The 23,900-nt window shown below is 39.9% G+C and overlaps 1 protein-coding gene across 2 annotated transcripts in view; it reads left to right on the top strand.

Annotated features, from left to right (window-relative positions):
- The window catches only part of GAREM1 (GRB2 associated regulator of MAPK1 subtype 1), a 207,214-nt gene that overhangs the window by 171,748 nt on the left and 11,566 nt on the right, over positions 1-23,900 (top strand). For both annotated transcript variants that reach the window (XM_019014065.3, XM_004059305.4), the window contains exon 4: positions 10,707-11,879. In XM_019014065.3, the coding sequence (XP_018869610.3) occupies positions 10,707-11,879 (1,173 nt within the window). The remainder of the gene's footprint in view (positions 1-10,706; positions 11,880-23,900) is intronic.

Genomic DNA, 23,900 nt, shown 5'->3' with positions numbered 1-23,900 from the left:
TCTTGATGCAATTTTCTTCCATTTACTGTCATTTTCCCAAAAGAAAGAGTAATGAAAATTTAATTTGGGAAGACATAACATAATACTAATCAAATATTGTCTATATAACCTATATATCAATCAGATCATTCCTGATTTTATCTTATGAGTTGGAATTTTAACCTCTTACATGTTTGAACAATTGTTATTAGAACAATTGTTGCTAGAGAACAGATTTCCTATTGCCAGAACCTTCAGACAGAGAGAGAGTGTGTGCGCGTCCACAAGCTTAAAATTTTACGTCAGTGTTTCAAAATGTTTCTTGACCATGGGGTATTAATTCTGAGTGGTATTATGAGCAGTAAAAAGTAAAACCCTGATAGTTTCCTGGATCAGACCTATTAGAGTTGTTTAGATAACACACTTTGAATTACTTCCTCTCAGGAAACATTGAAACTGGAAATGTTAACCAGACACACATACGGAAGCACTTAGAATGCATTGTTTCTTTTGCTATTAAAAAAAAAAGGAAAAAAATTATGCAAATAAATTACATCTGTAGAAACCTGAGGAGACTATTTGGCTCTACTGCTAAAGAAAGAGCATTTATTTATGAGATTTCTCATCTGTCACTGGCAGTGACCACAAAATTGGTCAGTACGTTAGTTGTATAATTTATTCAGGGCTAATTGCTAGCATTAATAATGACTTCAGAGTTGGAAGCATGAGATACAGATTGTGCTCACATGTGTTACGCATTTTTATGTATGAGAGTAAGAGTAAGTTATTTAAGAAGTACACACATACACGAAAATGTAGACAAAACTGTTGAATGTGCCCAGATAGTGACATTTAGTAAGGAGAACTTTGATCTGTTTAATCTGTACGTGTACTGTTTGATAACGAGTCTCAAAAACTGGTGGACATTATCTTTCAGTTCATTTCCAGAGCAGTACTTCACTAGACTTATCATTTCTTAATTCTGGAAGGTGTATGTTTATAAAGATAAATTAGGAAAAATACAGTAAATATTGATTTAAAGGGATAGAAACATATTTTTTTTAGTTTCTGGATCCCTGTCTGCATCTTATCCCTGTCTCCCATCTTTATTCAAATGGGTGACTCGCCAAGTTTTTCACAAAGTTCTAATAAAAAGGAAGTATAGCAGTGCAGCTGAGAGTTTTGCAGACTAGACTATTCTAAAATTGTATATTTTGAATTATTTCCATATGTTCACATCCTTTGGGATATAATTGTAATGATATTTCAGGCTCTATTCTGGCATTAAGTTTTATTCTGGGATAACATAGTCAATAAAAATTTGAACAATATTCAGTACAGGGAAGGATAATGCTTAGAAGTAGTGGTTTGGGCTTGAACACAGTAGGAGATGAAAACTTAGAAATCTATGTGAAAATACAGAGGTGTGAAAGGCAATGTGAAACACTTAAAAAAAGTAAAATGTTTTGTTAATAAAAGTAATAGTAACGATGGCCTCCATTTATTGAGAGCCTACCATGTGCCAAGCACTGTGAGCATTTGTTTACATACGTTCACTTAGCCTGCAAAGTAGATGGTGATGTTCCATTTTATAGGTGAGGAACCTAAGGCTCAAAAAACTAAAAGCATTTTGTCTGAAGTCACTACACTGTAAAGGCAAGATTGAAACTCAGCTTGTAGTTTAGCTAATAGTATTGTATCTGTCAGTTTCCAAAGGCCATGGTTCTTTTCATCCATCTATACCCAATATCAGTAAACCTTTACTGTAAGAAACAGAGAGCACGTATTTTAGAGTTTGCAAGCCATACAGTCACTGTTGCAGCTACTCAGCACTGCCATCATAGCGTGAAAACAGCCATAGACTATTTATAAATGAATGGGTGTGGCAGTGTCCCAATAAAACTTTATTTACAGAACCAAGTGGTGGGCCAGGTGTGGACTGTGGGTATTAGTTTGCTGACCTTTGATCTATATTTTTGTAAGTTTAACTAGATGCTGGTTGAAAGTAAAAGCCTTAGGGATAAACCAAAAGCTAAAATTGATAGCAGATGATTCTTGGTGACCTAAGTCAAGAGAATAAAATAACTGAAACCAGGACCCAGACAGAGCAGCCTGTTCCTCTAGTCCCAGCCACTTGGGAGGCTGAGGCAGGAGGATCACTTGAGCCTAGGAGTTCAAGTACAGCTTGAGCAGCATAGCAAGACCCAGTCTCTTAGAAAAAAAAAAAAACTGCCAAGAAAAAAACAATAATAACTGAAAACTTGAAACTACAAGTCCTATGGAAAAAGAAAGCCCTTGTATGTGTCAAGCACTGTCATTTATAAATGATGTATTAGCTCTAAACAGACAAAAACCCTGAGCTATATTCTTCAAAACTGTCAAAGCCTTAGAAACAAGGCCAAGAAATTCACAGATCGGAGGACCGGAGGCAATGTGGTATCCTGGCCTGATCCTGGGATATCAAAATGACACTCATGGGAAAAAAACTGGTGAAATCCAAATAAAACTTGTACTTTATGTAACAGTATTGTACTAATGTGAATTTATTAGTTTTGATAAACATGCCATGGTCATATAACATGTTAACAGAAGCTAGGTAAAGAGTATACAGGAACTTTCTGTACTGCCTTTGTAACTTTTCTGCAAATCTGAAATTATTCCAAATAAAAAGCTACCTGGGCACAGTGGCTTACGCCTGTAATCCCAGCCCTTTGGGAGGCTGAGGCAGGCAGATCACAAGGTCCGGAGTTCAAGACCACCCTGGCCAATATGGTGAAACCCCGTCTCTACTAAAAATACAAAAATTAGCTGAACATGGTGCCGCGTGCCTGTATTCCCAGCTGCTTGGGAGGCTGAGGCAGGAGAATCACATGAACCTAGGAGGCAGAGGTTGCAGTGAGCCAAGATCACACCATTGCACTCCAGCCTGGGCGACAGAGTGAGACTCCATCTCAAAAGAAAAAAAAAAAGAAAAAGCTAAAATGTATTTAAATTCCTAGGCTTGAATTTAGATGCCTAGCATCTATGTTAGAACCAGATGAATACTGAAGTACTAAAAGTAAACACAGTTAGGTTGAGATCTTGTTAAAAAATAATAGCAATACTTACCTGAATCATCCAAAATGGACTTTAAGCCTTGGCAGCATATATTCCCGTTAAAACAATATTGTGCTGTCATTTCTGTACTTACAATGTCTCCTACGGAGAAATTCACTTCACTATTGGAAACAACAAAGCTGTTTGTTTTTTATAGTACTGATGTTGATTGACAAATTACTTGTTCCAAAGATTAAAATTATACAGAGATGACCTAGAATAGAAGGTAAGAAATTATTTACAAAGGTTGCTCTTCCTAGTTTTCTAAACACATATTGACGATCACCACTCAGTATATGGTATGAACGTAGTCAGTTACTTTACCCAGACATTTTTATTAACATGAGAGAAAAAAATTCAAGCTTAGGTTTAATGTAAGCCTGATACCAAAACCTGATAAAACATACATAATAAAACTGTAGGCCAGTCTCATCTGTGACAAAGATGCCCACATCATAGATCAGGTACTATCAGAGAATTACACAGTATTGTCTTAAGTGTACTATGATCATGTGGAGATTATTTCAAGCATGTAGAATTATTTTAATATTTAGGAATCTATTATAATATATAATGAGTGTATTAGAGAAGTGAAAAATGAACATATGGGCCAGGCACGTGGCTCACTCCTGTAATCCCAGCTACTCAGGGGGCTGAGGCAGTAGAATCACTTGAACCCAGGAGGCAGAGGTTGCAGCGAGCCGAGATCATGCCACTGCACTCCAGCATGGGTGACAGAGCAAGACTCCATCTCAGAAACAAAACAACAACAACAACAACAACAACAAAAATAAACATATGACCATCTTAATTGGATATAGAATCAACATTTTATTAAAATTTTTAAAAATTTTATTTGTAGAAACTTTTAGAAAACTAGAATTGTCCCTAAGACATTACTTACATGATAAAGAATATCTCAAACAAATTTCTCGTATTTTTATATTAAAACACAATATTCTCATTAAAATCTGAAACACTAAAATGCTCACTGTCACCACCATCACTCTGTTATGAGAGAGAAGGGATGAAAATTGAAAGGATAAAGATAAATTTTTCATCATTTGTGTAAGTTATAATCACCTAATCCCAAGAGAATTAACTGGAAAAAAAAAACAGACACTGGACATGCAAAATAGCAATAAAACATATTCAACAACTATGACTCAACAGCAGTGTCCAGGGATTGATAATGAAGGCAGAATTAAATACTAATAAGGGAAATAAAAGATCTGAGTAAATGATGAGAATTATGTGCCTCTTTGGAAATGCTGTTACAATGATGTCACTTCTTGCCAAAACACCATGTAGATTTAATGTACTACAATAAAGTTACCATTACAAACCATAGAAAAAATTATTCTAAAGTTTATCTGGAAAAGGCAAATTTTTCAACCTTTCATTTTTAAATTATTTCAGTTCTAAAGAATTGTTCCAAGAATAATAATGAGGACACCCTATCACTTTAGCCAGATTCACAAACTTTTGCCATTTTAGCACATTTGTTTTACCCATTTCCCCGGACTCCACTCACATATACAGATACACATATGCATAATATAATGTAACTTTTTCTGAATCGTGTGAGGGTGAATTGAATCCATTATATCCCTTACCCCTTAATACATCAATGTATATTTCCTGAGAATAAGGGTTTTCTCTTATGTAAACACAATATATTCAGGAACATTAGCAGTGATAACAATACTTTTATTTATAGTCCTGATTCCAATTTGGTCAGATGTCCCAAAAGTGTACTTTATTGCATTTACTTTTCACTTCTCTTTATTTCATGTTAATCTGGGACAATTATTTATTTCATTTTAATCTGGAACAATTATTCAGCCTTTCTTTGTCATTTCTGGCATGGAAATTTTGTTAAGAATACACACCAGGTATTTTATAGAATATTTCTGTTTGGGTTTGTCTGATATTTCCTCATGATGGGATTTTCATAGTAGTTTTGGCTAGAATGGCACATAAGCGAGGTCATGAACTTCTCAGGAAGTCACATTCAGAGGTAGAGGATGTCAGTATGCCTCTTTGGTGATACTAAATTTGATAACCTGGTCAAGGTACTGTCCAAGGTATATTCTCCACTACACAGTTACTTTTTTCCTCTTGCAGTGAATAAGCATTCTGGAAAAAAGACACTGAGACCATGCATATAACCTCCTTAATCACCTCCTTAATCAAACTCCTATAAATTTGGATCTATTGATTCTTATATAAAATGATCTTTACTAAAGTTATAATAGTATAAAGTATAATAGTAATAAATAATGAAGTAAATAATAAGTTTCAAAATTATGATTTTCCAGTCTTCCTTGTTTGTCATCTTTTTGCTATCAGCATGGACTTAGGTGTTCCTGTTTTATTCAATAGATTATAATTCATCGTGGTCTTTATTGTGATGCTCAAATTGTCCCAGATTTTAGCAGTAGGAGCTCATTTAGGCTGGTTCTTGTGTCTTTTTGGCATGTTCCCATCATCTTATGAGCACCTTACTTTCTGGCACGACAAAATGTTCCAAGCACACCTTGTACCATTTCAGCCCTACCCTTGGAATTCATCATTTCTCCAGGGAGCCCTGGTTCCTTTTAGTGGGGAATGATTTGGGCAGTGTCTGGTTGCTTGGAAAGGAAAAAAACTAAGATATACGTGTGTGTGTGTGTGTGTGTGTGTATGTATGTGTCTGTGTGTCTATGTGTGTCTGTGTGTATAACTGCTGAAAAGTGTGAGTTAGTACAGATACCTCTAATTTCAATCCAAACCCCAAGGAGTTCTGTCTTGCCTTTCCTGCTCTTCTTCATTCCGTATTTCTGTCTCTCCTTCCAAAATGCAATCTCTGTAACTCGCAAGACATCAATATATTTACCCATTCATTCAATCTTACAATACAAATAAATTTGACTCAGAGTTTCTCTACCCATATCCCTATGAAAAACAAATCTACCAAAAGGATCAGAATATTTATTGGTCTTTTTTTCCCTACTGGCATTATATGGTCAAAGTGTATTAGTCCATTCTCAAACTCCTATAAAGAACTGTTCAAGATTGGGTAATTTATAAAGCAAACAGATTTAATTGACTCACAGTTCTGCATGGCTGGGGAGGCCGCCGGAAACTTTCCCTCATCGAGAAAGGCACCTCTTCACAGGGCGACAGGAGAGAGAATGAGTGCCCAGCAATGTGGGAAGCCCCTTATAAAACCATGATATCTCGTGAGAACTCACTATCACGAGAACAGCTTGGGGGAAACCATCCCCATGATTCACTTATCTTCACCTGGTCCCGTCCTTGACAAGTGGGGATTATTACAATTCCAGGTGAGATTTGGTTGGGGTCACAGCCAAACCATATCAGACAGCATTCCAAAGGTACTTGGATTTTCTCTTTCCCCAGAGTGGTTATTTTGTTGATTTAAAAAACAGTTGGATTTTGCATTTGTTTCCATTTGCATTCAGTTTTAAAATAACTTACATTTACAAGAAAAAAAACCCCATCAAAAAGTGGGTGAAGGATATGAACAAACACTTCTCAAAAGAAGACATTTATGCAGCCAACAAACATATGAAAAAAAAAACTCATCATCACTGGTCATTAGAGAAATGCAAATCAAAACCACAATGAGATACCATCTCATGCCAGTTAGAATGGCAGTCATTTAAAAATCAGGAAACAACAGATGCTGGAAAGGATGTGGAGAAATAGGAATGCTTTTACACTGTTGGTAGGAGTGTAAATTAGTTCAACCATTGTGGAAGACAGTGTGGTGATTCCTCAAGGATCTAGAACCAGAAATACCATTTGACCCAGCAATCCCATTACTGGGTATACACCCAAAGGATTATAAATCATCCTGCTATAAAGACAGATGCACATGTATATTTATTGCAGCACCGTTCACAATAGCAGAGACTTGGAGCCAACTCAAATGCCCATCAATGATAGACTGGATAAAGAAAATGTGGCAGATATATACCATGGAATACTATGCAGCCATAAAAAAGGATGAGTTCATTTCCTTTGCAGAGACATGGATGAAGCTGGAAACTGTCATTCGCAGCAAATTAACACAGGAACAGAAAATCAAACACTGCATGTTCTGACTCATAAGTGGGAGTTAACAATGAGATCACATGGACACGGGGGGAACATCACACACCGGGGCCTGTTGGGGGGTGGGGGACTAAGGGAGAGAAGATAGCATTAGGAGAAATACCTAATGTAGATGATGGTTTGATGGGTACTGCAAACCACCATGGCACTTGTATACCTACATAACAAACCTGAACGTTCTGCACACATATCCCAGAACTTATAAGAAAAAAAAAATTCTGGTTGACCTAATTTTTAAAATATGTAGCACATTAGTATACATCCTTGCAGTCAAAACTCTGTGGCAAGGTATACTCAGAAAGGTATCATTTCCTCCCTTGTCCCTTGCTCCAGTAAGTAACCAGTTTCATTGTTTTCTGTTTTTCCTTGTGCGTGTTTTTGTATTTTTTTGGTAACAAAAATAAACAGAAAATGTATATACTAATTTTTCCTTTCTTCTTAAACAAAAAAAAGTATACTGTATAAACTTTTTTTACACTTTACTTTTTTTTATTTAACAATATATTCTTGAAAGTCATTTCATACCCATTCCTTGGATTCATTATTCTCATTGTCTTTTGCATAGTACCAGGAAGTGTGTACCGTAGTTTATTCAGTCAGCCTCCTATATTTAAGCATTTAGATGAGTTCCAATATTTTGCAAAGACAAATAATGCTGCAGTGAATAACCTTATACATGTGTACTTTCATATTGTTGGAGGAATATCTTCAGGGTAAATTCCTAGATGTAGGATTGCTGGATGGAGGGATAAATGCATATGTCATTTGACTTGATATTGCCAAATTCCCCGCCACACGGGTTGTATCATGCTGTATTCTCACCAGCTATGGACAAGGATGCTTTTTACCCCATAGCCTTACCAACTGAGTGTGATGTCAAGCTTCTGAATTTTTAATCAATATGTTAGGTAAGAAGTGGTATCTTAGTATAATTTTAATTGGCATTTCTCTTATGAGGAAAGAAGTTGAACATCTTTTCATAGGTTTGAAAGCCATTGTACATCTTGTTAGTTAATTGATTTTTCATGTATTTTGCCTATTTTTCTTTTTTTTTTTTTTTTTTCAGACAGTCTTTCTCCGTCACCCAGGCTGCAGTGCAGTGGCACAATCTTGGCTCACTGCAACCTCTGCTTCCCGGGTTCAAGTGATTCTCCTGCCTCAGCCTCCCAAGTACCTGGGACTACAGTCACGTGCCACCATGCCCAGCTAATTTTTTTGTGTTTTTAATAGAGACAGGTTTCACCATGTCAGCCAGGATGGTCTCAGGTCCTTACTTTTAAAAAGCTGCTTGTATATTAGAGATATTAGCTCTTTATCTGTGATATGTTTTGCAGATATTTTCAGTCTGTCATTTGACTTTTGACTTTATTTCTCTTGTTTTCTGCCATCAACATACTTTTTGAGTCAGAATAAACACAAGTCAGGGCTTTTGTTATCAGATCTGAAAATATAAGATGAAGACACAAAAACAATTTAGTTACAGTGGGAAAATAGAAAGGTCACTATGATAAATGGCCCGAAAATAAATGCAAATATAGGTATATATTTGAATGTATGTATTTTATGAACTTAGTATATAATACTTTATATATTTTTAATTTATGATATAAAAGTATATAATATTAGTATACAGTAAAAGTGACACTGCAAATTAGTGATGAAAGGGATGACTCTTTAGGAAGTGTACTCAACACTCAGTTAACTTACACACACACACACAAAAAAACCTACCTTAAATAAGCCACCAGAGTAAATACAGTTACATTCCCTGTTGGGCTAGTGGTTAGGATTCAAAAAAAAAAAAAAAAAAATAGAGATACATAGCAAAGTATTAAAAGAAAACACTGGTAATTATACCAGCGTTTCTCAACCTCAGCACCACTGATATTTTTGCACTGGCTAATTCTTTGCTGTGGGGAGCTGTCCTGGGCATTATAGCATATTGAGCAGCTTCCCTGGCCTCTACCCACTAGATGCAAACAGCAGCTTCCCCAGTCATGGCAATCAAAGCTGTCTCCAAACATTGCCCCCTAGTGGGTATAGTCACCCCTGGTTCAGAATCATGAATCTGTATCATCTCAGCTAGAAGCATAGCACCCAAGAATGAAATCACAAAGGAAAATTTTGAAAACATTGACTACATTTAAAAAAAACAACTTTAATAGTTAAGCTATAAAATTGCAATTCAAACAACAAATGGAAGAATACATAGCACAAATGACATTTTCATTTACATAAAAAGTAATCAGTAAGAGATCTAAATAGATAAATTCTGAAAAATGAATATACCAATAAATATATTTAAAATAAATTCAGCATGCATGCTTTACCTCTCATACTGGTAAACATGAAATAAACTTCAGTGTGAGTGTAGGGAGACATAATTTCATAAAGTGATAGAAGTATAAATAAGTATAACATTGATGAAAACACAGTGGGCAGTGCATATTAGACCTTTCAAATATATGCATATTAGCCAGGTGTGGTGGCTCACACCTGTAGTCTCAGATACTTGGGAGGGTGAGGTGGGAGGATTCCTTAAGCTTGGGAGGTCAAGGCTGCAGTGAGCTGTGATCATGCCGCTGTACTCCAGCCTGAGCAGCAAGATCCTGTCTTCAAAACCAAGCAAAACAAAAAAAACAAATGTATGTGTAGCTTTTGTCCCTGCAGTTTTTCTAGTACTTTATCCTAAGGAAATAATTGAGCTGTAAAAAAGTTCATTGCAGTACTATTTATAATTGCTAGACATTGGAAAAATCCATCTATATTTTTATTTTACAGTAAGGAACTAGTCAAATAATGCACATTCATACAAAATGGAATACATTAGGTTAGTATTACTATTGATGAAGGATATGCCGGGGGGAAATGGATACAGTTAGAAACTCAGGTAACAGAATTGTGTATATATGTATCTATTTGTATCTCTGAGATAGATGGATCAATTCTGTTTCTTTTTTCTATTTATATTTGACAGATTATCTTTAGTGATAAGATAGTATAGAAGTTCTTCATTTTTATATTTGTATTTTTAATATTTCTTCCAATTAAATAATGGATGTATAATTTTTTAAAAAATTGAGAAATACCACATTTTTAAGTTCTTTTTCTCAATTTCAAATTTAAAAATTTAATAAAATTTTAAAAAGTAAAAAATTAAAATTTAAATAATAAAAAAACAAGGAATTTTCTACATCAGCATTCATGAGAACATTTATAACTGCAAAAGAAAAAATGACAATATCCCTGTTAGTATCCATATGATAGATTACTCTGCATATATAGAGAAAAGAGATGTTTATAAGATTCTAAACTAATATCATCTTGAACAAATAGTAGTTATTGTTAATCACACAAGTATAATAAAAGAAATGAGGTGTCTAAATTTAGTATTAAAGAAAAGCACAGCATTTTCCTCTGTGTGTGAATTTGCGTGTGTCTTAATAGGAAGTTCTTTGCGTGAATAGATCAAAGGAAATGAACGTAAAATGTGATTTATTATATTGTAGGTTGCTTCAGGTGAATGCAATGAAGACACTGAAGTTTACAACATCACCCTGTGTACTGGGGATGAACTCACTCTAATGGGGCAGGCAGAAATCCTTTATGCAAAGACATTCAAGGAAAAGTCACGACTCAACACAATCTTCAAAAAGATTGGGAAGCTGAATTCCATCAGCAAGCTGGGAAAAGGCAAAATGCCGTGCCTCATTTGTATGAATCACCGGACCAACGAAAGCATTAGCCTTCCATTCCAGTGCAAGGGCAGATTTAGCACCCGAAGTCCCCTGGAACTTCAGATGCAAGAGGGCGAACACACCATCCGCAACATTGTGGAGAAAACCAGGCTTCCTGTGAATGTGACTGTGCCAAGCCCTCCACCGAGAAACCCATACGACCTCCACTTCATCCGTGAGGGGCACCGCTATAAGTTTGTGAACATCCAGACCAAGACGGTGGTGGTTTGCTGTGTGCTGCGGAACAACAAGATCCTCCCCATGCACTTTCCTTTGCACTTGACTGTCCCCAAGTTCAGCCTCCCAGAACACCTGGTGAAGGGAGAGGGCTGGCCCGAAACCCTGATCCATCACTGGCTAGGTATCTGCCAAGAACAGTTCGACATTGATGAGTATTCACGGGCTGTCCGTGATGTGAAAACCGACTGGAATGAGGACTGCAAGAGCCCCAAGAAGGGCCGGTGCTCTGGCCACAACCACGTGCCCAATTCGCTCAGCTATGCCCGCGATGAGCTCACCCAGTCCTTCCACCGACTCTCGGTCTGTGTGTATGGCAACAATCTCCATGGCAACAGTGAGGTGAACCTTCATGGTTGCAGGGACCTGGGGGGAGATTGGGCTCCCTTTCCTCATGACATCCTGCCCTATCAGGACTCTGGAGATAGTGGGAGCGACTACCTGTTCCCAGAAGCTAGTGAAGAATCAGCAGGCATCCCAGGAAAGTCAGAACTTCCCTACGAAGAGCTGTGGCTGGAGGAAGGCAAGCCCAGCCATCAGCCTCTCACTCGCTCTCTGAGCGAGAAGAACAGATGTGATCAGTTTAGAGGTTCTGTGCGATCCAAATGTGCGACTTCTCCTCTTCCCATCCCTGGGACTCTGGGAGCAGCAATGAAGTCTTCAGATACTGCCCTACCTCCACCTCCAGTGCCTCCCAAATCTGAAGCCGTAAGTCATTTCTGTTTTTGAATGCGGTGCCAGTCTTTCTGTCTGTCTGCTCAGTCATCCACTAATTTATTTTCTTAAAACTCCCCAACTGAAGATTATCAGAGTGAGCAAATTTGTTTAGTTTGGAGTGAGATACACATGCTAGCTTGATTATTTTGACCATTTAGGAATTAGAGTTTTACTCTATGTCTGATGAGAGCCTCTTGGAGAGTTTTTAACAGGAGAGTTTTAAACATGACTTTTGCTGCTGCCCGGAGAATGGATAATAGGGAGGAGAGAGTAGAAGGTGGGAAGCAGAGAAGAGGCGACTGCATTAAGGTAGGTGCGAGGTGGTAAGGCCCTAAATCGTGGCAGCTGGTAGTGGCTGGCAGAGAGAGACGGCTGCTTCAGACTGTTTCATAGGTAAACCCAACAATATTTACTTGTGAGTTGGATGTCAGGCATGAAGGAAAGAGAGCAATCAAAGAAAACTCCTAGATTTTTAGCCTGGGCAACAGAATGAATATTAGTGTCATTTACTGTGATGGGGAAGACTGAAGGAGGAGTAAATTTATTTGGTGGTGGGAGGGGAAGCAGAGGAAAATCAAGAGGCAGTAGCCTCACTTATAACTCTTTCCTATATCCCTGAAGTTACATTGAGATCAAAGCATAGTGGATGTGCTAATGTATTACACACACACACACACACACACACACACACACACACACACTCCAGAACCAGGTGCCAGGGTAGTTCTATTTAACACCTTAAACATAACTCATTCAGAGCTTGATTTTAATGTAAAACTAAAATTTTGGTACAGTTCTGTTTAGAACAAGAGAAAGGGCCCTCTATTTTGACCATGTTCTTCAATTGGCAGCCATTCTGAACCTTTGCTACTCATTTTTGATCACTGAATTTCATTATCCCTGAGGGAGAAAGGGCTAGAGGTATTAAGTGTAATTCTATTAATTTATTTGACAATATCTATTACAGTGGCTTTCTTTTTTCTATCTCTAGAAGAATCCTTTTTAAAAGAATTACATGAATCCCAATATATAGAAGAGTTCAAATCAAAACCTACCTGACCAAAGCACAGATTGTGGGGAAGGGGTCTTCCTTGGGTCCCTGCCCACTCTTTGCCACTACCGGGTGATCTTAGGACACCTTTCTGGAACCCTGGGGCTGTGCAGAACCGGGTTTTTAAAAACTATGGAATTACTAGGCTAGATGCTAGAAATACAATCATCAAGAAAACCTGGACTCTAGCCCCTCTACGTCTCAGTTTTCCAGGGAAGGTAGCAGATGAAAAGCAATGACTGTTAATACAAGTTAAAAGGTGATAAACAATAGGAAAACAAGAGAGAGATAATGTGTGGAGAATTCAGAAGAGACAGAGAAACTTCTAGTCACGGGATGAATGAGAGGAGCCTCCATGGAGATTATGACATTTTAAATGCATTTAGAAAATGTACCTGAATTGGAAGAGTAGAGAGATGAGAAAGAAGGACATTCCGGACAGAGCAGCATGAGCAACGAGCTGGAAGCTGGGGCAGCTTTAAGAATGTAAGAGGGAAAACAAGGAGTTCTGTGGGGCAGTTGAATAGGGCTGGATAGGGTGCAGGAAGGGCAGTGGTGGCTGAAAGGCTGGTGCCAGGGCATGGACAGCCCTGGGTGTCAGGCAGCAGTTTGTGCCAGGCTCCATGCTTAGCTGTCCATAAAGAGCCCTCATTGCTGCAAAGCTTTCCTGAGAGAGGACCCACCTCTGGCCCTTTGTTGCAGGGCTTGAGAGCTCCCCAGCAGCTATAGGTCTGGACTTGCCCTTGCTCCTTACAGGGTCCTCTGGGGACCATCAGGCACAAGCCCAGAGATCCCTGTATTCACTAAGTATCATGGACTATTTGGGGAACTTAATGGTGGAGCCGGGGTCCTTGGCCCTTGTGTTTATGTCAGCAATTCCCTAAGAATGTTCATCAAAAGCCGGGTAAAAAGTAAGGGGGCGGGCCTGGCGCAGTGGCTCACACCTGTAATCCCAGCACTTTGGGAGGCCGAGGTGCGTGGATCATGAGGTCAGGAGATCGAGACCATCCTGGCTAACACGGTGAAAACCTGTCTCTACTAAAAATACAACAAATTAGCCGGGCGTGGTGGCGGGCGCCTGTAGTCCCAGCTACTCAGGAGGCTGACGCAGGAGAATGGCATGAACCCAGGAGGTGGAGCTTGCAGTGAGCTGAGATCCCGCCACTGCACTCCAGCCTGGGCGACAGAGCGAGACTCTTGTCTCAAAAAAAAAAAAAAAAAAAAAAGTAAGGGGGCACCCCTCCAAACAAGTACTCCTGGAACTTGAGGGATGTCTTAATTCAGCTATGTATTTCATGTTACTTGAAGGTTGGGGCTCTGACCTTCAATAGAAACATGACTGCATGAGCTTTTCCTATTGAACTTAGGTCCTACCTGGCACACAGTGGGGACTCATGTTTGCTGATTGACTTACAGACTCATCCGAGATGGTCACACCCAGGGTCATTTATGTAACCAAGTCTAGAGGTAGGAAACTAGCATCACTTGTTTTTTCTGTGGCTAATGAAAGATGAGTAAGAACATAAATATTAAGAGGTCCAACTTTGCCCTTGGTACTAAAAAAGAAATGCTAAATTTGAAACTAAAAGCAAATCTCACAGAAGAAAAAAAAATTTGGCCTCCAGTCTAAGCTGTAACTTCTTATGACATAAGAGAATCTTTTCAGAGCGTGTCCAGTGTTTGTAGATTGCTATAAACCTAAAGATTTTTTATAAGCACCTGAAATCATTTAATTTGGTTTTTTAAAAAAATTTAGGCATTTCAAATGAAGTCATATTTTTTATTGGTTCTGTGACCATGAAATGAATTTTCCATTTTTAGGATGTGCGTGGGATCCAGAGAACATCATAGTTGTTAGATGTGGCTTCAGCTTGTAATTTTCAAAAGGGAACTTTAATGGGGCATAAATTTAAGTGCTCCCACAGAATTAAGTAAAAGTTATTTGGATAGTTCCGGTGGAATGAGTCTTGGGAGAGAGATGTGCCATGTGTCCAGCCAACTATCCTACCCAGTAATTAAAGATGTTGGCTTCCCTTGAAAGTTCACCGGCTAGATATTAGCTGGGAAGGTGACATCTCTCACCAGGTCCTTAGAAATAGAAGGTGCCATGGCAGTCAAAGAAAGGGTGTCTTCCTCCCAAGTTGTGCTGCAGCTCTGGCATCCTCCGGGCTCTGCTCGTCAGCCCTTTTCTGTTTGTATCTTAAACAGGGAAACTACATCGTGAGCCAACCAGAAAATCCTTGGGGGCAGAGTCATCCGTTTAATCCCATTCGTGTATTTTGTTAATATATCTTGTATATTAACTTGCATTTGATACTCTAGTCCTCTTGTATCTTTGTATTTGATGCTCTAGAATTGTATGCTCTAGTCCTCTTATCTCTTTGTAAAGATTGTTTAATAATTTTTTATGCTTTTTTTGTTTTGTTTTGTTTTGAGACAGAGTCTCGCTCTGTTGCGCAGGCAGGAGTGCAATGCACGATCTTGGCTCACTGCAACCTCCGTCTCCCGGGTTCAAGTGATTCTCGTGCCTCAGTCTCCCGAGAAGCTGGGATTACAGGCATGCGCTACCACGTCTGGCTAATTTTTTTGTATTTTTAGTAGAGATGGGGTTTCACCATGTTGGCCAGGCTGGTCTTGAGCTCCTGACCTCAAGTGATCCACCCACCTCTGCCTCCCAAAGTGCTGGGGTTACAGGCATGAGCCTCTGCGCCCAGCCATGTTTAATAATTTTTTAAACAAAACACTGACACTAACCTCTCTGGAATATGAGAGGCCGTTCTCTTCCTAACGGGAATGTCCCAGGGAAAAGTAAACAGTTCCTGGTTCAAGAAATAGACAAGATGCAACCCCTAGAACTGTTGCAGCTGAGCCCAACTGAGGGAGCATGCCCAGTCTGGCATTTTCCCTTTTTAAAATTTTGCAAGGTGCCCCCAGATCAGAATGACCTGACAGTCCCTCTTAAGTGGATTATCCTTATTGATCCATGTGTTTATTCTAAACATATCCTCTATTTTATAATATTACAGGCCTCTATTCATCAGTTAGATTCTCTGGTTATTGGCTGATATGTAAAATATTTACCCAGATGTACTCTACAAAAGGCAATCTTCAAGAGCAATCTTCTTTTCCCCCTCTTTAGAAAATGCCATTTTGGAGAGCAGTGCTGGGAAGACTTTATATTGCACAAAATTCTATAAATAGATCATTTGACTTCCAGTCTGTTCTCGTCTATGCAATGAATTACAAATGGTTATCAAAACTGCAGGGTTAGCCTGGTACGGTGGCTCACGCCTGTAATCCCAGCACTTTGGGAAGCCGAGGTGGGCAGATCACTTGAGCTCAGGAGTTCAAGACCAGTTGGCCAACACTGAGCTGAGATCGTGCCACTATACTCCAGCCTGGGTGACAGAGCAAGACTCAGTCTCAGAAAAACAAACAAACAAACAAAACCCCTGCAGGTTCACGGCTCTTCTAAAACCATTTGTGTGGCAGTGTCCTATCTGGGGACCCCAGCACCCAGTGATCAGTGTTCTCCATCTGTCTTCTTTTTTTTTAGACGGAGTCTAACTCTGTCACCAGGCTGGAGTGCAGTGGTGCGATCTCGGCTCACTGCAACCTCCACCTCCTGGGTTCAAGCGATTCCCCTGCCTCAGCCTCCCAATGAGCTGGGACTACAGGCTCACGCCACCACGCCTGGCTAAGTTTTTTTTTTTTAATTTTAGTAGAGACGGGGTTTCACCATGTTGGCCAGGATGGTCTTTTTCATGTGCGTCCGTGTGAAGAGACCACCAAACGGGCTTTGTGTGAGCAGCATGGCTGTTTATTTCACCTGGGTGCAGGCGGGCTGAGTCCGAAAAGAGAGTCAGCGAAGGGAGATAGGGGTGGGGCCGTTTTATAGGATTTGGGAAGGTAATGGAAAATTACAGTCAAAGGGGGTTATCCTCTGGCGGGCAGGAGTGGGGGTCGCAAGGTGCTCAGTGGGGGTGCTTTTTGAGCCAGGATGAGCTGGGAAAAGGACTTTCACAAGGTAATGTCATCAGTTAAGGCAAGGACCGGCCATTTACACTTCTTTTGTGGTGGAATGTCATCAGTTAAGGTGGGGCAGGGCATATTCACTTCTGTTGTGATTCTTCAGTTACTTCAGGCCATCTGGGCATATACGTGCAAGTCACAGGGGATGCGATGGCTTGGCTTGGGCTCAGAGGGCTGACAGTCTTGATCTCCTGACCTCATGATCCACCAGCCTCAGCCTCCCAAAGTGCTGGGATTACAGGCATGAGCCACCGTGCCCGGCCTCCATCTGTCTTTAAGAACAGAAAAAAACACATTCCCTCATGGATAGTGGTTGATATTATAGCAATTCCTGGTAAAAGGAAAATCATAAAAGGAGCTCTTTTGTGAACCACTGGTTTCAACTAAATTTTACTGCAGTGTTGATGAATTTGTGAACCTTTGTGTTAGACAGGGTTGCCCCACAGCTTGTGAGAAACAGAGTTTAGGGACTAAGTTTTAAGATGGGTTGGTAACATGCATTCATTGTTAGAAGGCCGGAAGTTCATCATAAAGTTTCTTTAATGAAGCACACTGTGTTGTTGGTGTTTGAGAAAAATGGGACTTAAAGAGTAAATTTAATGCCAGATTGATGGGACTAGCCCAGTAGGTGCTTGAAAAAAACTGATTTAACTATAGAGAAGTCAGTTGGGCCATCTGAATCTGCCTCAGACAGGCGGAACACTCACTATGTGATAGATAATTAGAGGCGTGCAGCATTGCATCTGAGAGCTGCGCATCAATTTCAATCCTCACACTACCACTTTGTAGCTTCATACCTTGCACAAAATATTTAACCTCCCTGAGTCAGTTCCTGTGGGGATAATAACATCTTCACTGCATTTTTGTACTGTGCAAAGAACTTGGCACTTCTCCCTGGCACTCGGTAAACATTTAAAATAAATAGTAGCAATAATTTAATATAGGATGGATTCCAGTTTAGAGTCAGGTAGACAGTCACTGTTTAGAGGTTTTTTCCCACTGTCTTTCCTTGACTAAGGGATGGAGAGAAGAAGTCACACTTTCCAGGTACATAAGTCCCCTCCAAAGAGTCAGAAGGTGGGTGGGAGTGGAAATATCCACCCCCACAGCAGATGGGCAGAGCCAGCTACCACGGGGGTCAGTCAGCCTCCCATTCCAGAAGTGGGTGTGCTAGTTCATTCTGCTGGGTTTCTAAGATATTACAAAAACACACAATTGGTTTTAAAAATAGCAAAACATTCTTTTAATCTGACTTTTAAAACTTCTACTTGGTAAGATAGGTATTATGTTTTAGTTACCTAACTGTGGAATCATCACAAACTTTGTAATCATCGTATGCCCCCAAAAAGAGCTCCAGAAATGCTTGGCACCCTGTGGATCCCAATAGCGTAATCTTTTAGTGGCAGAGTCGGGGGTTTTGAAGAACTAGAGTGCCTGTGAAAAAGCCACATGAGGCTCTAAGGCTGTGAACAAGTGTCAAGAAACTGGTATTCCCAGGCAAACCTACACAGAAATATCAAAGGTGAGAAGTGGCCTTGGATAACTGACTCCCTTCCTCGGGCTTGGCCAGGCCAGCTCCTGGTGCTGCCAGATCTCATTGCTTTGGATATGCCCAGCCTACAGAATTAGGGGCCTCACATGACTACCCAAGTTAAGAAAGTGCCATAAAATATGTTTGTTGATAATAAGCTGTGGAAAGTAGAATTGATTCTACTCTGCATTTTTATTTTATTTTGTCTTTGGGCTTTTTCTCTCTGTAAAATATTAATATTAGAAAAGGTATTGACAGACAGATTTTCTTAAATCTGATGCATTAATATTTAAGCTTAGTGATTATTTACTTTTCAAAATAACTGCTCTACAAAAAGATATACTCAGGATTCCACTAGTTAATGAGGTTTCGTAGGGCATTTGACATTTAATTAATTTTAATTACAAGCTTTGAGGAGTACTTTGTAAGCAAGCCATACCTAAGTTCCCATTTGTTAATTGAAATAAGGACTAAATTATTATTGTGTTTTGATAAGTTTGAAACTAATTGCCATTCTGTTTCATGTAGGTTCTTTTTAAATGAAAGCTTCTAGGCCAAGATTTGTTTTTTTCTTCTTCTGTGTCCATTGAAAATCTTAATGATTAGAATGATAATAAGGATATAATATTCAATTGCCACAGTCCCCAACCTTTTTGGCACCAGGGACCAGTTTCATGGAAGACAATTTTTCCACGGACCTGGGGTTGGGGGAGGGAGTGGTTTCGGGATGACTCAAGTGTATTGCATTTATTGTACACTTTATTTCTATTATTATTACATTGTAATATATAATGAAATAATGATACAACTCACCATAATGTAGAATCAGTGGGAGCCCTGAGCTTGTTTTCCTGCAGCTGGATGGTCCTATCTGGGGGTGATGGGAGACAGTGACAGATCATCAGGCATTAGATTCTCATAAGGAGCACGCAACCTAGATTCTCATAAGGAACGTGCAAAGATCCCTCACATGTGCAGTTCACAATAGGGTTCGTGCTCCTATGAGAATCTAATGCCGCCACTGATCTCACAGGAGCTGGAGCTCGGGCAGTAATCCGAGGGATGGAGAGCAGCTGTAAATACAGATGAAGCTTCACTGGCTCACTTGCCAGCTGCTCGCCTCCTGCTGTGCAGCCTGGTTCCTATCAGGCTACAGACCAGTACCAGTCCATATCCCAAAAGTTGGGGACCCTGTTCTATTGGATAAGTCTTGTTCTAAACCTGTACAATTAGGTATGTACCATTTGTATAAAATCACATTAATAGGAAGGTTATACACTACTTAAGTATATTTATCACGTACACTCCTTGCTCAGGAAAGATCTTTATTCTACTCCTCAATGGCATATACTTTCTGAGTCCATGAAAGCACCCTAAATGTTAAACAAGTACATCTTTTCAGAACCACTTGCCCCTCCTGCCACTGAGTAAGTGGCTGCCCGCTCCTTCCCCTGGGCCTCCCTTGCCTGAGGCTGGAATATTGGAGACCATTTCTGAGAAAGGTCTGTCTTAGGTCCTTATCATCAATGTATAAAAATGGAAAAAAGAAGCTCACGCATCTAAGAATCAGGATTTTCAACATTTGCCCTTGTGTAATTAATCAAATAGAGGTTCATTTATTGTACTTTGTCATTATAAAACTTTAATTTCTGTTTGACTGAAAATATCCGCTGATGGTTATGCGACAGGGTTATGAACTCTTTGTATAAAAGCCTCTTTATAAATAAGGTTTCTTAACGGCTGTAATGATTTTGTTATCTGGGAGTGTGGGAAGAAATGTGAAATACAGGGCAGAGGGCAGTCAGTGAAGGCAAAGTTACAAAGTTCAAGGAAGCATGGTTACAAAACTCCTTTCTTTGGGTTGCTGACATTGTCCTGCATTTGGCTTTTTAGGGAAGAAAATGCACAAGAAAGGTGAATCTCATTTTAAATCAAGCTCCCCTACAGTGTATGTATTTTCTTAATCATTGTCAATATGGAAACAAAACGATCCTTACACCACCTAAGTATGCCAAAATCTCCTTATTGATTGTCCACAATTCCAAGCAATATGATCTTTGAGACAGGAGGTATACTCTCTCCCCCACGCCCCTGCCAGGCATGTGACAGTTGATTCTAGAAGGTTAACTCAGGAAATACATGGCCCTGTCAGCAGATGTCCCTAGATCCATCGTCTTGTATGTAAGAGTTGAGCACCCACCACTGCTCTGAAATTGATTTTTTTCCCAAAAGGCTATCTGAAAACTGCTAAGACCATGCCTTAGTTAACTGTCCTTTTACCTTTCTTAAGCTCTTTGGTCCTGTTAGTGACTGCGTGTGAAAGTTGTGTTTCCTCCACAGAACAGAGGAGTCAGAAGTTGTGAAAAACAAAGGCTTTCCAAGAAATCTTGTTGTACCAAAAAGTCCCCAGTCTTAGACATATTGTTTCATAAACCCCTAGGAAGTATCAGAGAAAGAGGTGTAACAGGAGAAAGAAATTATTTCATAGATACTATGTAGAAAACACTCCAATTGTATGTATGTTTCAGTTTTTGTCCTCCAAAGATCTACATGTAACTCTGCTTTCCACTCATGCAATGATGAGCTTCCTACTGTTAACAAATTATTGTGCATTATTTTCAACATGTTGCAATTTAGAGGAGACAAATTACTGATCCTTGACCTGTGCTCAGTTCCCTCCCAACTAAGCAAGAGTTAGAACTGTAAGAAGGAGAGAAGGGAAAAGAAGGTTAAATGTCTATTCCAGGACTCAGGAAATGACGTTAAGCTCCCTGGGCAGTATTCTGAAAGTAAAGAAAATAGTTCCATTTTATGATGTGTTTGATTTGGACCATAGATTGGAGTTGCACTTGACTTTGTTGACCACCTCCACTTAGAAACATGAAGCTTTCCAAAGCATTTGTTCTATTAGTGTGTTTCATCTTTGCTTTCACTGTTAAGATGATATGCTACCATTAATTTATTTTTCTAGCTTTATGTGGCCAGTGATGGCATGACAGAGGCAGGGAGCAATGGAAAAATGGTCTCCCCTTTATCTTCTTAAATTTAAGGTGAGCACAGGGTCCCAGGCATCAGTGTACACTTGACCTCCAGCTTACATGCATGCATATACGTACCCAGGCACATTTTTTCCAGTTTCTTTAAAGTTTTTTTTTTTAAAAGGCATGCCTCCTTCAAACCAGTATCCTTTTGTAACAACTGCCTCACTCCTTTCTTTCCAGACAATTCCTGAGAAGAGTGGTCTGCCCTTACGAACACCACTCTTACCTCCTGTCTAACTTTGACTCACTGGAGTCTGGCTCTGCCCCCTCACTTGACTCACGCCTCATTTGCTAAGATCACCAGTGACTTGCTAACTGTCACATAAGGGGAACCTCTTCCAGCCTCTTTCCTGACTTCCTGACATCTCTCCATCTTTGCACTGTTGTTCCCCTGCAGCTCTCCCTCCCTTGGCTTCCTTGACGCCATTCAGGCATGATTCTGCTCTGTGAGCACTAAAGTGTAGTTACCTGTTTTTCCCCTCCTGTCTTCTCTTCTGCCCATCCTTTGGGGGTTCAGCCTTCTTCACTTCTCATCTGGGATCTCAGTACCGCCGTAACTTCAGATTCTATCTATCATTAGAACACTGAGCTCAAAGTTAGTATTTTCAAAACTGACCTCCTCTGCTTTTCCCAAGCCCTGTTCTTCTAAATTTCTATCTGATGAATGGTACCAGTGTTTTGTTTCATCATCTAAGCCCACAGACCAGATCATCATTCTGGTTCTTCTTTTATGCCATGTTCTTTTATGTTCTACCTTTTGTACACTCATAATCCCTCCTGAGACTTTCTCAGTAAAATTACCTATGAATTTGTTCTTCTCCTGCCACCTTGAGTAAATTTATGGTGCTCCCATGAACCTTGCACATACTTGTATTATCACACTACCAGATTGTATTTTAATTATGTTTGTTTCCCTCCTTCATAAGTAATTCCATGAGTTACTCACTGTTGTATACTCAACACTAACTCAATGAGCACATGATAGGCCCTCAATCTATTTGAACAAACAGCAAAGTGGAATTAATAGAGGCTGTAGGAAAAGAGAAGTGATAGCCACGTTCTTCAGACTTTCAGGGATGGTGGAAGTCGATGCTTGTGATCCCGGCCGTCAGCCCCCAGGACAGACACCTTTTACAGCTTGCTTTAAGCCCCCACTATTAGATTATTTCAGTTGCCTGAATATGCCTCTCTAGAAATATGCCTCATTGACTAAAGAGGATGAAGTTCGAGAAAGAACAGAACTCACCGTTTCTACCTCTGTAATAAATGAGCTTTCTGTTTAGCTCTGCATTCCTGATTTGCAATGTGAATACCAAGGAGACTTGTATCAACACCAGAGTAGTGGTGTCTCATGTTTGATGATAATTGAAACACTGAACATTTTAGAAAAGAGACAGACTTAGGCCAGGCACGGTGGCTCACGCCTGTAATCCCAGCACTTTGGGAGGCCGAGGTGGGCGAATCACCTGAGGTCAGGAGTTTGAGACCAGCCTCAACATGGAGAAACCCCATCTCTACTAAAAATACAAAATTAGCCAGGCGTGGTGGTGCATGCTTGTAATCCCAGCTACTCGGGAGGCTGAGGCAGGAGAATTGCTTGAACCTGGGAGGCGGAGGTTGCGGTGAGCTGAGATCGCGCCATTGCACTCCAGCCTGGGCAACAAGAGCAAAACTCTGTCTCAAAAAAAAAAGAGATAGACTTACTCTGAAGGAGCAAGAGGAGAGAAGTATGCTAGCGGTGGGGCAGCTGGGAAGAAAAGCTTTAGGCCGGGGAATTGCTCAGGAAGCGAGGCTTTGGGTACTCCGTGTATCCGCACTGTGCTCATTGACCCTGTCATCAACAGGACTTTGGTTCCAGGAGCTTCTCTGTGAATAGTCAAGGTACTCATAACCTGAAATTAACTACACATAGGCAGAGATCACCGTCATCTGCAATGGACGGTAACACCCACCTCAAAACAGAACGGCAGCTCTTCACTGAGCGTGAGGGTTGGAGGTTCATTCCTGATAATACAGGGGCCCCTCTCTCCTTGTGTTGCCAGTGGAAGTCCAGTCATAAACATTGCATTGGAAATAAATAGAAAGGCTTTAGTCCGTTAGGCACAATATAGTCCTTTAGATCTTCATTTTAGAATAGTCATTACTCTGGGGTGTGCTAGATTAAAGCCACAGCGCTTCCTAGTTCAGGAATACTGTCACTGTCATTTTCACCATGACACTGTGTCAAAGGGTGGTGGTAGAGTTGGTGGTGGTCATATGTGGCAGGTCTTCTGGTGCCTTTTTTTCCCCTAGATTGACTCAGGGTCACCAAAACAACTTAACATTCAGCCCAAATGACTTGTCAATAATAATTTCCA

The sequence above is a fragment of the Gorilla gorilla genome, chromosome 17 (assembly GCF_029281585.2).
Source record: "Gorilla gorilla gorilla isolate KB3781 chromosome 17, NHGRI_mGorGor1-v2.1_pri, whole genome shotgun sequence".
Taxonomy (NCBI): domain Eukaryota; kingdom Metazoa; phylum Chordata; class Mammalia; order Primates; family Hominidae; genus Gorilla; species Gorilla gorilla.
This window is presented reverse-complemented; position numbering and strand designations above follow the sequence as displayed.